The 14,643-nt window shown below is 34.3% G+C and overlaps 3 protein-coding genes across 4 annotated transcripts; 1 reads left to right on the top strand and 2 right to left on the bottom strand.

Moving 5' to 3' along the window:
• Positions 1–4,264: 4,264 nt before the first annotated feature.
• LOC120766409 (3-oxoacyl-[acyl-carrier-protein] synthase, mitochondrial) lies at positions 4,265–5,741 on the bottom strand. The gene has a single exon (XM_040091860.1). The coding sequence runs from the start codon at positions 5,622–5,624 to the stop codon at positions 4,266–4,268; it is 1,359 nt and encodes a 452-aa protein (XP_039947794.1). The 5' UTR covers positions 5,625–5,741; the 3' UTR covers position 4,265.
• A 292-nt stretch (positions 5,742–6,033) lies between these two features.
• LOC120767076 (probable cytosolic oligopeptidase A) lies at positions 6,034–8,868 on the top strand. The gene is made up of 3 exons (XM_040092939.1): positions 6,034–6,233; positions 6,301–7,142; positions 7,251–8,868. Exons 1-3 carry the CDS (start codon positions 6,145–6,147, stop codon positions 8,492–8,494), a joined length of 2,175 nt encoding a protein of 724 aa, XP_039948873.1. The 5' UTR covers positions 6,034–6,144; the 3' UTR covers positions 8,495–8,868.
• A 1,059-nt stretch (positions 8,869–9,927) lies between these two features.
• On the bottom strand, positions 9,928–14,212 carry LOC120767075 (oxysterol-binding protein 1). 2 transcript variants are annotated; one of them, XM_040092938.1, is made up of 3 exons: positions 14,062–14,212; positions 12,119–13,829; positions 9,928–11,542 (listed from the first exon to the last, which is right to left on the bottom strand). In XM_040092938.1, the coding sequence occupies exons 2-3, from the start codon at positions 13,760–13,762 to the stop codon at positions 10,793–10,795; spliced, it is 2,394 nt and encodes a 797-aa protein (XP_039948872.1). In that variant the 5' UTR covers positions 13,763–13,829; positions 14,062–14,212; the 3' UTR covers positions 9,928–10,792. The 2 variants fall into 2 exon arrangements, with proteins under 2 accessions (XP_039948872.1, XP_039948871.1); XM_040092937.1 differs by having other exon boundaries at positions 12,119–14,212.
• Positions 14,213–14,643: the final 431 nt, after the last annotated feature.

Here is a 14,643-nt window from a genome sequence, read left to right as displayed (position 1 = left end):
ACTAATGATACGGCGAAAATAGTCTGATTGGTGAGAAAGTAGTTGACAACGTCGACAAGAAAGTTATGGACAACGATACAGTTACATACATATTTATAACATTAATAGTGTGTAATTAAAACTATAAAATGAAAATGCAAAACAAAAAAATATATTTAGAAAATTATCACATAAGCTAAATCATCAGAACATATATATTTATGCATGACATGCATGTATTGAATATGTGTTGATACGTTACATATGTATGTGTATACAGAATGTGGCTAAATCTCAGTAAAAAATTAAAACCTTAACTACACTACAATTGTAGGTATAAAATTATTTAGGAAAAAAAAATGTTTCCATAAAACTCAAAACTTTATTTTGATGATTCCAACTTCAAATATTTTTTGTCAATATATTAATTGCCTATGTTGTCATTTGCCTTCTCATATGTTGCTGCTTCAAATAGTCTGTATTCTCAAACGTATGCCTTTGATTTCCATCTGCTTTTAGTTTAAGTACTTTGTTTTGCATGAAGTAAAAACTCCTTCGCAAGTTTTGTTTCACTCATTCTACTTAGTTCAATAAGTGTTCAATGTTCATTTCATGTTATGCTATAGAGCTTACTGTATAACTGCGAACTGTGAAACTACAAGTGTCACGGAAAAATTTTAATTTTTTAATTAAAAAAAAAAAAATTTAAAGAAATAATAGGAAATGGTGAATTGTTTTCCACTGCTTAAACTTATGTCATAGATTATATGTACCATTCGGTAATTATAAAAACATAAACAAAACAAAAAAATTTAATTTTATCTCATATACATAAATATGTCAAAAATTACCATAGTTTCGATAATTCGCATAAAATGTATGTCAATTAAATATTCTCAACAATTTGCTTATGTGTCCGGTAGTCTTCGTATCACACATCGTGCTGTATAAGCTTAACTGCTCGCAATATCTAGTTACAGACAGTTTTCAAGCTCTAATTGTTGTGTACATTTTCATACGTAGCAGGCAAACATGTTTAAACACATCCTTATTTTAAATTCGATTTTATTTTGGCCATGTTGTATTTGACATTCTAATTAAATTTTGACTTTTTGCTTTTATGTGATTTTTGTGTTGTAAAAAGCGCTGAACTGAATGAAGTTTATTTACATCGATACAGTAATACACAGAGCCAAAACACGAAAAAATAACTAAAAGTAATATATTTACGCCACTCCATCACACAACCTAACTATTTAATGCGATTGACCGAAAATACGTACTTTAAGGCGACTTAACCAATTCAATATACTGCTAAATCAGAGGCGGTTAAATGCCTTAAGCCTCAAAATTGTTAATTACACTTTTTGGAAACAAAAAAATCTAAATATAACTAAAAATGTTAAAAATTATAAAAACAAATCGCATAAAAAACTCAAACTAAACACATGAAACTAAAATACGAAGCAGAGTAAACCACTGTTTCGGAAAAGTAAAATATTTTTTCTTCCACGATATCTCACAAAGTTGAGACGTTTTTGTTTGCTTAGGCTTCAACACGAACTTCATATTTGCAAAAAGCTTAAGTAGAAAAGAGCATTTCAAGGAGCGGCATTGCAAATTTCATTTAGAATTTTATACAACAAAAATAATATGAATATGAAAAAATTAAAAATCTAAAAATAAAATTATATATATACATATTTATGTAGTCGTATTTGTAATTCGTAGTTTGCATATACATATATGCATAATATATGTAAATATATATATATAACATATATATTTTACTATAAAAATTTACTTTACAATAAAATTAACAAGAACAGTTAAGCGCAAATGTTGCGCTAAGGAATGATGTGAAGAAACGCCGAAAAAATTTTAGTGTAGTTCGAAACTTAAAGTAATATATATTTCTAAGTGTAAGCATTTTTTAATGAATTAATTAACGGTTTAATTATTATAATAATAATAAAAGTAATAATATATATATATTATGTCATTAAGCGTGTAAAAGATTTAATTGATTTATTGGAAAATTGCAGAGAAACCCCCAATAAATTGTAATCATAGGGCAGTGAAGGCAGCAATAGCCATACATATATTTGAGATTGTGCTGGGAAATCGCCTCTTCAAATTCATATGTACATGTATGTATGTATATTAGGGCTCTTAAACTTATTCGAATAACCTGAAGACCGATTATTCGAGTATCCCGCTTGTAACCGTTCGTATGAGTAATAGCCGATTACTCGCAATGTTGCGACTATTCGAATAGTTGCTCCTCTGCCAGTATTTGAATAAATGAAAATTGTTTGAAATCCAAGCAGCCTTTGATTTTTCCTAGTTTTAAATTCGTGAAAATGCCATTGTGTGCGTGGAAAAAATTTGTAGCAGTTGAACCCTTCTATTCGAATAGTCGAAAATCGAATATTATTATTCGAATAATGTCCTATCCGGTTAGTCGATTAGTCGAATACCAAGAGCTCTAATGTACATATATATAACAAACAAAAATAACGGTATATACAAATATGTTTATATTTCGTCCTATATCAGAGACTTCGTTGATAAAAATGTTTTTATTTGCATGGCGTACTATTACGGCTAATATACATTGGGATTAAAGCTAGGCACAATCTTTTCGATTTAGATTTTATGTAATGAAATTTAATTTCTTTGCACTTATTCATCCATCTTATGTCAAAAAACGAAAAGAAAACATCATACATCAAAAGCAACAGTCGGGCTTTCATAGCCGAAATTGATAACGGTTTAATTCAGTCTAGGAATAATAGTATTCCTTAACACTACTTGTGTATTAGTGAACACTTTGTTTTAGCGTACTAAACAATAATTTGTTATGAAAATATGATTACTGAAAGGAACATCCATTTAAAAGTCAATAATCTCCAATTATTATTACTAGCTGCCGTTCAATTATTTGAGTGCAAAACTACACGATTGCAAGAAAAATTTGTGCATTTGAGTTAAATATTGGGTTTTGCTGTTTGGTTTTGTACAATCAAATAAGATTAAGAAGTTATCTCTCTTTTATTAGCAAATAATATTACAATATATGTATATTATTTTTACTACTAAGTCAATAACGTGATTATTTGACTTGATATTGATTACTTTGCGAGTATTTTTAGAACCATTTCGACTTCAATAACGGGTAGTGCAATAGCTCAATAGATCTATATCTTTTTGATAATGGGTCTTGGAAAATTCCTGTGTAAAAGATAAGCCAACGCAATGAAGTGATGTTGTTGTAGTGGGAATTCATATTAAGATATAATAATATTAGCCAAGACATGAAAGTTATGCAGTTTTGAGTTTAAGTTATATAGTGATCACAATGGCAGTAATCATAAAAGAATGTCCACACCTACATATGTACATACATATATTTAGTTATGCAAAAAATCTATTTTAGATCGTTACTTTTGCTAATTTTTAGGTACCACAGCATTCGACAATATTAAAAAAATACGTAAATTTATAATTTTTGGCATTTGTTATACATTTGATGAGCTGTGCGACATTGCCGACACATAATTATGTATGTACATAAGTATACAAACATGCATCTGTAATTACACACTATTGTTACAATAGACTGCAGAAAACATCCCACTTAGAACTACAACACTCGCTGTTGATTAAAAAATACAAGATAATTACATTTTAATACAATAATATAGGAATCTATGTATGTATGTATGTTTTTGGTAGGTTTTTATTCCTTTCGCTGAAAAACTCAAACTATATAATACACAGTCATAAACAAGCAGAAGAAAAGCCTATTATGCATAAGTATAAAAGCATTTTCTCAAATTGGCACACATGAATCGATTACTTCAACTAGTTAAGCTAAGATAAAATGAGTAAACACAAACAATTGAAGTACCCAGAAAAAAGTTTAAAAGTAATAATTATTATAATTTAAGTAAAAGGAAGAAAATTGCAGAACGACGTAAAATAAATAATATATATATATGAAATATATACACATCTTTAATTATTTTACTTCACCGCAAACAAACACACATGTACATATTTTTACTGAAGTTTTCCAAATAAATTGTAAGTGAAAGTTTTCCTAAAAAAATATTGTAGCTTTATTAACATGATTCAAACAATTTTTATAACAGTTAATTCTTATTTCAAATATTAATAATAATTAAGTTATTATTTTTGAAAATTTTATGCCTATAAATATTGTATGTAGAAGTAGCTTTTATTTTACAGAAGTGAGTAAAATTTAAAATGCATTATTCGATTTATTCACGATATTCTCCAATACAAAGTGACGCATTTGTTCCACCGAAACCAAATGAATTCTTAAGGGCTATGCGCGACACCTCAGCACTATTGCACCATTGCTCCGATTTATTTTGCACTATTGACACTTTGATGTCTTCATCCAAGTTCTCAATATTAATAGAAGGCGGCAGTTTGTTGTCCACACATGCCTGCACAACAAAGACAGTCTCTAAATTTCCTGAAGCGCCAAGCAAATGACCATGTGCACCTTTTGTTGATGACACACGCACTTGCGATACATGTCCACCGAAAACTCTTTCTATAGCGTGTGCTTCAATGCGGTCACCTGTTGGTGTGGATGTGGCGTGTGCATTGACATAGGTTATATCTGTAGGCAATATTCTTGCATCCGTTATAGCACGTTGCATTGCTAAAGTGGCACCTGTGCCATCTTCACTAGGTGATGTAATATGGTAAGCATCGCCGGACAAGCCATAACCCAGTAGTTCAGCTAATATTGGTGCACCACGCTTACGTGCATGTTCTAATTCTTCGAGTACGAGTATAGCTGCACCTTCACCCATCACAAAACCATCACGTTTTTTATCAAATGGCCGCGATGATGCCGTAGGTGCATCATTATGTGTTGTACTGAGCGCACGTAAACGACAAAATCCAGCTATAGCAAGCGGATCTATGCAAGCTTCACCACTTCCAGCCAAAATTATATCAGCATCTCCGTCGCGTATGAAGCGTAATGCATCACCAATTGCATGAGCTCCTGTTGCGCATGCCGTCGAAACCGAGTGGTTTGGACCACGTAAACCATATCGCATACTTATATGCCCACATGCCATATTGGGAAGAAGACGAGGCACAAAAAATGGACTGACACGATTATAACCTCGTTGCAATTGTTGCCAAGCTCCATATACTTCTGTCAGATCAAACATACCCATGCCAACGCAGACACCAAATCGTTCACGTTGTTCTGCTGTTAATTCATTAGGTTGTAGTTTGGCACTAGATAGCGCCTCTTCAGATGCAATTATTGCGAATTGTGTTGCCGTGCTCATTATTTTTAAATCGCTTTTACTAAAATATTTTTCGGTCGGCAACTGGTCTCGTAGAACTTGGGCTGCTACTTGACATGGTAAACCTTTGAATTGATCACTTAGCTTTGAGATGGCAGATTCGCCAGCTACGATACGTGACCAAGCTTCCGGTACATTATGCGCTAGAGGGCTAACTGCGCCAGTGCCGGTTATCACAACTCGCCTACGGGATGGTTGATTGGTCACAGTGGAGTAAAAACGATGTTCTCTAGGAAACCGTAAGTTGATTATTCTTTGTGCGACACCACTGGTTCTGGTCATTTTTTATAGATTCTATGACTTTTTAATTGCTTCGTCCCGATCAGTTATCAAAAAATATCGTTACGCCATAATAGCCGGTAAACATACATCGTCAAACAGCTGGGCACAAGTCAGGAGTTCCCAAAGGCAGTAAATGTGCTAATCAGTTTTCTCCAGTGGCTTTCAAAGCTTTCGTAACTTTCAATGTTGAAGCATTAACTATTTCGTCACTTTTTAGGTAATGTATACATACTAGTTTACAAACAAATTTGTTCTTTGAAATAAAATACATCATAACATTTTTTAATTTGTAAAAATTAACCGTGCCATTAATTTGATTAAAATTTCATTACCACTATTTTGAAGCCAGAGAATATTTTTATTTGACATGTTCTCTGTCAGCTGTTCTGCATTCGTTTGACACTTTACTTTTATTCAATGCTGATTGTGTAAACGCATTTTTTATAAATTGCAATTTGCATTTTCTTGAATTTCATTGAAAGCATTTCACAATTAACAACTTTAGTGAGTTTTTTCCAATATGTATACGGTGTTCCGTCGAAGTGGACTAATAAATAGTGTGAAACAAAGTCAATACATCAGTAATCGAAATGCCGGTTATATTGTCTTGTGAGCAAAATATTCATATAATTAGTGGTTTAAATATTACTTTAACGTGTTGTTTAATTTAAAATAGAGTTCCTGAGATCGGAGAAGATACACATGCTGCTGAAGGTGTATTGAAACCAGATGGATTGCCAGCATTTAATGATATAACTATTGAAAATTGCTTGGGAGCTATAGGACAACAGGCAGGTTTGGTGGAGAAAACTGTGAAAAACTTTGAAAATGATATTCAGGACAACAAAGTAAATGTCAGCAATCTAAGAGGCATCTTCGAAGAATTGGATAAAGTGGCTGGACCTCTGGACACCACGTGGGGTATAGCTAAAGCACTTTATCTAGGTAATAGTACTCTGATACCTACCAAATCCTATATGAATATCCATGAACGTGCACGTATTGCACGCGCTTCCAAGTACAATAGTAAAGTATTATATGATGCACTTTCCCAACAAGAAGGCAATGTGCAAGGTGTGGAGGCTCGATTGTTACAACGTTTCTTATTGGAGGGAAAATTAAATGGACTCACTCACACAGAGGATAAAAGGGAGACCCTCAGAGATATTCTTGTACAATTAGGCAAAGAACGTGCCAGCTTTAAAAATAAAGTTAACATGGCTGTACATACGTTTGGACATACCATTAAGGACTATAACCTTGTTCGTGATTTCCCCGTGACGCTATTGGAAGCAATATGTAAGGATTCAACCTCATTAACTGAAGGTCCCTGGAAAATAACTTTACAACCACAAATTGTGGAAGGATTTCTAAAATACTGCCCAGACCGTATGCAACGTTGGAACGTGTGGCAAGCGAATATGCGTAAAGCGTCTGGTCAACAAGAGCGGAGTCTTGAGAATAGTACGCATTTGCAGGGTATACGAGCTCTTAGGAAACGACAGGCAAACTTGTTAGGTTGGTATCAAAACAAAAATCTAACGATATCTTACAAATGATTGCTTACAGCTAATTACATGAATTGATATGATTTATATTATTAATTATAAAATATATTCATTTTAGGTTATCCAAATTACGCAGCGATGTCGATGCAGACCAAGATGATTAAAAGTGTAGACAATTTAAAACAGGTATTCGCAAATCTTGTGAAGTTTGCTGGACCTGCTCAGTCAACAGAAATTGAGCAGTTGCAAAACTTTGCAATTGAAAGCGGATTTCAGAACAAATTGGATGTATATGATGTTGCATACTGGCAACGCAAACATCTAATAGCTAACCATCAATTAAATGAGGAACAGCTACGAGAATATTTCCCATTACCAAACGTATTCACCGGACTTTTTAAATTAAGTGAGAATTTGTTCAATATTCGTATTGTTGAACGTCAAAATGTTGAGGTTTGGCAACCGGCTGTAAAGTACTACGATGTATTCGATAATAGCGCCGGTGGTGGTGTATCGCCGATCGCTGGCTTTTACATAGACTGCTACTCTAAGGAGAATAAGTTCGGTAAAAATAATGGCTGGATGGTGAGCATACGAAATCGAAACCCCTCAGCTGAGCTGACGCCTTTATGTGCATTAATCTTTAACTTTACGGAACCTTTACAAGGAACACCATATTTACTAAATTTCGACGATTTAAATATGGTTTTCAAGACCTTCGGTTCAGCTTTACAACACCTTCTTACGAAAGCGCCATACACAGACCTTGCCGGCCTTTCAAACATCGAATGGGATGCTTCCCAAGTGGCGGGGAATGTGATGTGCAATTTTCTTGATAACCCAGCCATATTAAAGGAGCTTTCCAAACACTACACAAGTAATGAGGCTATATCGGATGACGTCTTACAAAAAATACATTTATTAAAAACTAGCCTAGCTGGATACAATTTGTGTCAAGAGCTTTACATCGCAGATTTGGATATTGAATTACACCAATCCGACGCATTTTGGCTGGATGTAGTTAAAAAGCTGTGGCCTGTCTATCAGTGCATGCCTCTAGACAAAAAAGACGCGCACCCTTGTTCTTTGACGGAAATATTCTCTGGCGACTGGGGCGCTGCACAATTCAGTCACCTGTATTCGAAAGTGATAGCTGCTGACATTAGTTCCGAATTTGCAGACAAGTCACCAGCTGAAATGACGACGACGGGCCAACGCTTCAAGGAGACTTTCCTAGCGCTAGGTGGTTCCGTGCCTACAGCAGAAGTATTTCGCCGTTTTCGCGGTCGTGATCCGTCAGTGGAAGCGCTCCTCAAGTCCTTAAACATACTGAATAAAACACAAACTACTGGCGATTTATAGGTTACACTATGTACAGCATAAGTAGTGTGACACAATCACTTCTGCTTTGTTTATATACATATGTATGCCTTTATGTATATATCTTATTTTTTAATTGTCTGCGCAATAGGATTGTTGTTAATTTTTATTAATAATCACACATATGAACATAAAATGCCAATTCATAGCAAGATAATTTGTTGGATAGACAAGCGTAAGCCGTGAAAAATGTTCTGCACCAAAACAGCTGAATAGCTTTAGAAACCATTTGTTGCACTTTCCCCATTACATATAAAGTAATAATGTTTAAAAGAAATGATGGTAAAATTATGTTTGTGTTCACTGTGATGAAAAAATATACGAATAAAAAAACAAAACTGGAGGAAACACTTTAATGTTGTTGATAATTTAAATCAAAAGTAGATAAAAAAAATGTGAATGAAAAAGCTTTATATTTTACTTATATTGTAGAGAATTAGTTTGTAACACAAATAGAAACTTGTGACCTCAATACATTTTTCTATTGAATTCTTAAATTAAAATCAAAATTAATTATGCATAAACTGTATTTCAGTTTCAATAGTTTGTCTTAAGAAGACTAGCTTAGGCTGTATTAAGGGGAAATTCTTTACACATTTTCCAATATAAACACAGACATGTGCAATAGAAATATTTTTTGTTAAGGAATTACATTTTTTAATACATTTTACTGAAAACAAATTAGAAATTCAATACAAAGTTTTTCACGACCTACAGCTCAGAAATAATTTGCTAACATTCTGCAGTCGTGACAAGTGAGTCAATATGAAAGAAATTGCAATATTTGAAATTATTTAAATGACTTGTATAGACTCACCCTTGAATTTGGTTGCGTAATCGTTTAAGAATTTATGTGTAGAGTCCTATTGCAGCAATACAATTTCTCATTATCAATTCTTAGTAGATATTGCCGCTAATTGTTGCTATAACCACTAGAGACCATATTATGCACAATTTAGTCGATTTGTCTGCTGGGTATACCTCTATTGACAAGTACAGGTTTATTATGTATTGGCTTTGAACTCTTATCGGTTTACAACTCTAATAACAGAATTGCTGGTCAAACACTTAACTGAATAAGGAGGCCGTAAAAATAATATACATACTATACATATGTATATAAGCACCTGACAATGACTCACATGCCGAACGAACATATGCAATATTTGGCTTTTAAACATTTTTCTTAAAAAAATGTATTTTACTAATCAGCATTCTGTGGTCACTTAAATCGCTGTACTAGGTAGCATTAGTAATAAATAGTGTCATAAAAGCAGTTGTCGCCCGCTTTGCAAATGCACTTGAAGAAAAACCTGTGTTTGTGTGTGTCTGTGTTTATTTAACCATGAATTTCTATTTTTTTTTTTTAATTCAATAATACTACATTATAATTTTTAATAATAATAATAATAATAATAATTGTTTTCGATTTTAACATGTAACATATGTGTATTTCTTAGCTTGCAATTTGCATTTATTTACATTAAAAAGGAAAGAAAACATTTACATTACAAACTAAGCAATATAATACGAGTAGGAAGTTAATTAGAGTAGAGTGTGTAACGTTGATGTTTAGTATAATGCATATTCCAAGCATACTTTTGTTTTCTGCTGTACATTCATATCTATTTACATACTATATAAGTATGTAGGTATGTTGGTTGTTGGCTCGTATTAATGACGGCAAATGGTGCGTGGCCGATATATGGCGTTTTGTTCGCGGCAATAAACTGCAAAATACCAGCAGCAATTCGAAGATATTTCCTTAAACTAACAAATAGCGATATTGTTTATTGTACGATATTCTTTAATTATTTGCCTTCGATTGCTGTATATGCATTCGGATTCGCTTCGCAGTTTATTTTCTTTCAGCCAATATTTTTAAACGCTTTGTTCATATCAACTCATACAAAAATGCTGATGTTCATTATGAAGAAACATTTTCTGTTTTTGGTTTTATTTTAATATTCATTACATTTTCTTAACTTTTTAACATTTTTTTTTGTAAAACATTACTTTCACTTTTTCTAATGGATTTATAGTGTATTTCATTTTGCCAAATTTTGTTTTTATTTTTTTCATCTAAAATTATTCGTTTGAGTGCATTTTCGTCTTTCTATAATTTTCTAAGTATGTGTATGTAGGTATATTTTGTTAAGTTTTACTTCACTTTTAGTTTAATATTATATAATATAACTTTCGCATTTAAACTTTTAAATTTTCATGTATTATGTTAGTGGGTTTCGCTGTTAAGCTTTTGGTAAAAACGTTTTATTACATTTAGAATATGTCAGGACATTGAGACCAGTCTTGATCTTGCTTGTGCTTCCAATAGGATTCATTAAAAACATGCACCAAATTATCACTACCCTCTTCCTTTTCTCGTCTAAACCATAACGGTTCATATGGCTGATATGGACGACCCTCGTTTGCTGCAGCTTCTGCTTCCGATTCGCGTTCTCGCCGCTTTCTACGTTGCTTCTCCTCCAGTCGCAGCTTTTCACGATTACTCTCATCCCATTTCCCATCTTCCATCAAACGTTGATCGGGACGAAGACGTGAGTCGGTAGGTGCAACTCCCTCTTCGGGTTCATTCAATTGGGCTGCCAACGTTGTAAAGTTGTAGAACTTGTCACTATCTGGTGCCTGCATTCGTCGTGTCCACACTGTTTTGTAACCACCGGTTTGGTAAACTGGACTATCAGTGGAACCGGAAGTTGAAAGTACAGGCGCAATTTCGATAGAAGCATCCCAAGTGCCACGCAACACCCATTTGACTTCTTTATTCCGATCCATGATCACGCCCTTTACGCGACGCTGTTGCTCGCGTGAAAAGTATGAATATGCAATGTATTTAAGATGACATGTGAGACCGGATGCTGCATTGAGTCCTCTGATTTCCATGTCGCCATGTTGATCGACCCATAATTTTCCAACGATAATATTATTAATGGTCGTCGTTACTTTACGCCACGTGTATTTATGACCAGTTGCGGGGAAATTTACGTATGCGCTCCCAAGCGGTATGACCTGAAAGCGATTGAAAGATCATTTAAATTTTCTGTATTTTTATTAGGAACCAATTGAACTTGAACACAACGGTCACAAATTTATGCATATGCACTTATATAAAGCATTCATTTATGTATATATGTATATGAACAAACTGAGTTTACTGTGATAAAATGCCATGTTTATGGTATTATGTTAAAGTTAAACAGTGCTATATTTTAATAAACATATTACATTTTCAAAGCATTGAAAATAAATTTAAGTGTCATTCATTTGGTAATTATAAAATCCCTATTTATCTACAGGGTATTATTGAGTCTACACATACATACATATGTATATACGTAAACGAATATGAATATAAAACATGCAATTTCAACATATGTACATACATATGTATATTATTTAAATTGCGTGTCGTAAATGACATCGTTATTTAATTAAACCTATTTCGTAAACTGTAGGTGATTGAATGTGTGTACATATTGAATCATAAAAAAAGCAATTGGCGAAATTATTGCAGAATCGTAATAAAGCGAAAATTGAAAACATTGAAATATTTTCTTCAATGTTTAAATTTTAGGACTGACTTACCTGCAGATATTTTCCGCGAAATTTGCTTGTCATTGTGAATTCCTGCCAGCAGGTCCATTCACGCCCCTCGCAATGTAAAGCAGCCATTGGTGGATGATGTGAAACCTGTTCAGCGAGGACCCGCCATCCAAGGTCATCCATGCGATCACATTCAAACGTCTCACCTAAAAGTGGATTGAAAGGTTTGCCAGTCCGATTTGTCGTTGTTGCATAGCTAGTAATTGTAAAGGCCGCCACATATGCCAACTGTTCACATTCATCTGTACAACGTGCAGCTGCGTCCAACAAATCGGCATATTCATAATCTTCCGTAAGTCGTTGAAGCATTGACAAAGGCTCATTAAAATTAACTGGCATTGGAATTTTCGAAAGTTCTTTACCGATGCAATTTTTCATTACCGACCATAGATTAAGTGGATGATTGGGTTTATCTGGTACGCGCGTACGTCGTTGCCGATTTGTCTTAGGTAGTTGTGCGACCTTTTGATTTTGCTGGTTTCCATTATTGTGTTTGGAGATACTTTTTTGAGATATAATGCTACTTTTTTTGCTTATAACAACAACTTGCTGAGGCTCGGATTCGGTTAGTTTAAGTTCTTCATTTTCTGAAGAACTGCTATGGTGTGTTTGTTCCTCTGAGTTAGAGCGTGTTTTTTGTAGTTTCATAACAAATGATCCATCTTCAACATCCTCCCCTTTATGAGTACTACTTTTTGAAGGCAATGTCATTACAAATCCACTAGCTTCATTCGGTGAATTTTCGCCGAATACTCCGTTGTTCTCTTCTGCGTCAAAAAATTCGTTTTCGTCGTCAGATGTAACAGCATTTGGTGAAGCTGCACTTTCGTTTGCTATTGCTAGCGGTTTATTATGTTGCGCGGCTGTGTGTGCTGCCTGTTCGAGGCGAGTTTGCTGTTTGGCTAACATTTCAACCATTTCTTCCAGCCGTTGTCGTTGCTCTCTTTCGTGCTCAACCATTTTCGACCACTTATGGCCTTGCGACTCAGCACTGCGTAGGTAATCGTTACATGCATTAATCATTGCATTGCATGTAATACGAAACAGCGTAGCCCGCTCATTAACAATCTTTGTGCGACTGGCAAGTGACTCTTCGTCATTCGACTCTAACTCACTTAGTGCTCTCTGTAAAGCAATGCCATGTTTAGTAATTAAATCGTAACAGGTGCGCAAACTCTCAAGACGACCTGTTAGCTCTGCCATCACTGTGTTGATTTCTTGGCTAGGTACCACATGTGACGTTTCAACTTCCTCCTCTTCCTCGGTTTCCATAGTACGTATTGCTTTTGCTTTGGCTAATTCCAAAGCCGTAACCCAAGATTGTCGTTCTACCTCATTGGCAGCTTTAATATGAAACGTTTGTGTACCACCATTTGAGATAACAAAAGTGCACGAATCCACTGTGTGTATAAGAGCACCGTGAAGCGATATAGTACCGCGACATGTGTGATTCATTTCAGCTTGGCTGCGATAATAACTCAAAACACCTCTTGATAGGACAAACCAACGTCGTTGATAACCTTTAATATAGTTGGTCCACTTCATAAGCCAACCTTTCATTTCCGGGTCTTTACTTCCTGCGACACTCCGTTCAGGAGTCGGTTTATTAAGAAGCATGTCCGACATAATTTCAATTGATGATCCCCTACTCCTGCCCGGTTTTACTACTGCTCCTCGAACCTTATTTTTATTTCTATATGACAAGTTGTTAATTGAACAAATACCGTTGCCAGCGCCGCCAGCCCCACCACCACAACACAACCAACAAACAACAAATGTATAAAGTTCGTCGCACAATCAATTGTACACACGGTGTAAAATTAAGAACATCAGTAAGAAAGAAAAAAAAAAAGTAATTAGCACATCATCTAACGCCACGTATTACAGAACTTTTTCAATGTTTTTACACAATGAACTTAGATTACCCCGTTTCCGATGTTAATTTATTTACTTGCTTATTGCATTACAACTTCCCGATCAGCGTTTATACGCTACAAAATTGCACAAATTTTCGACTTTTCTATGCAAAAATTGGAAAACCTTACCAAAGGAACAGATGAAAACGAGAATTTGACAAATATTGACGTAGAATTGATGTTAGTCAGTGCTGCCTTTTTTCGGTGAATATTGGTGTTGCCAGCGAAATAACCAATAGTGGGTTTAAAAATTACGCAAAACGTATAAAATGTGTGAAAGTTATAAACAATACTTTTATATCTATATATAGTACTGAGTACCGGTAAATATTAATTAAATAAAATTTATAAGTAATTTTAAGGCATTTGGCCTTGTCATGTATTACTAGTGAGAAAAGGTATGTTATTAAAAATATTATCTTGTGCCTATCCTGGCAGACATTGGGGCGACACAGTCTGTTGCTACAATAATAAAACAAAAATTAAAACAACAGTAAACTGAATTTAAATTTCTTGAATTCTTTGATGAAATGTTTCCCAAAAAGGATGGCGAATGTCCCTGGGGTCAGACCCTTAGCCGGATATAAATTC

The sequence above is a fragment of the Bactrocera tryoni genome, chromosome 1, assembly GCF_016617805.1.
Source record: "Bactrocera tryoni isolate S06 chromosome 1, CSIRO_BtryS06_freeze2, whole genome shotgun sequence".
NCBI lineage: Eukaryota > Metazoa > Arthropoda > Insecta > Diptera > Tephritidae > Bactrocera > Bactrocera tryoni.
The sequence above is the reverse complement of the archived record's forward strand: the minus strand, read 5'-3'. Positions and strand labels throughout refer to the sequence as shown.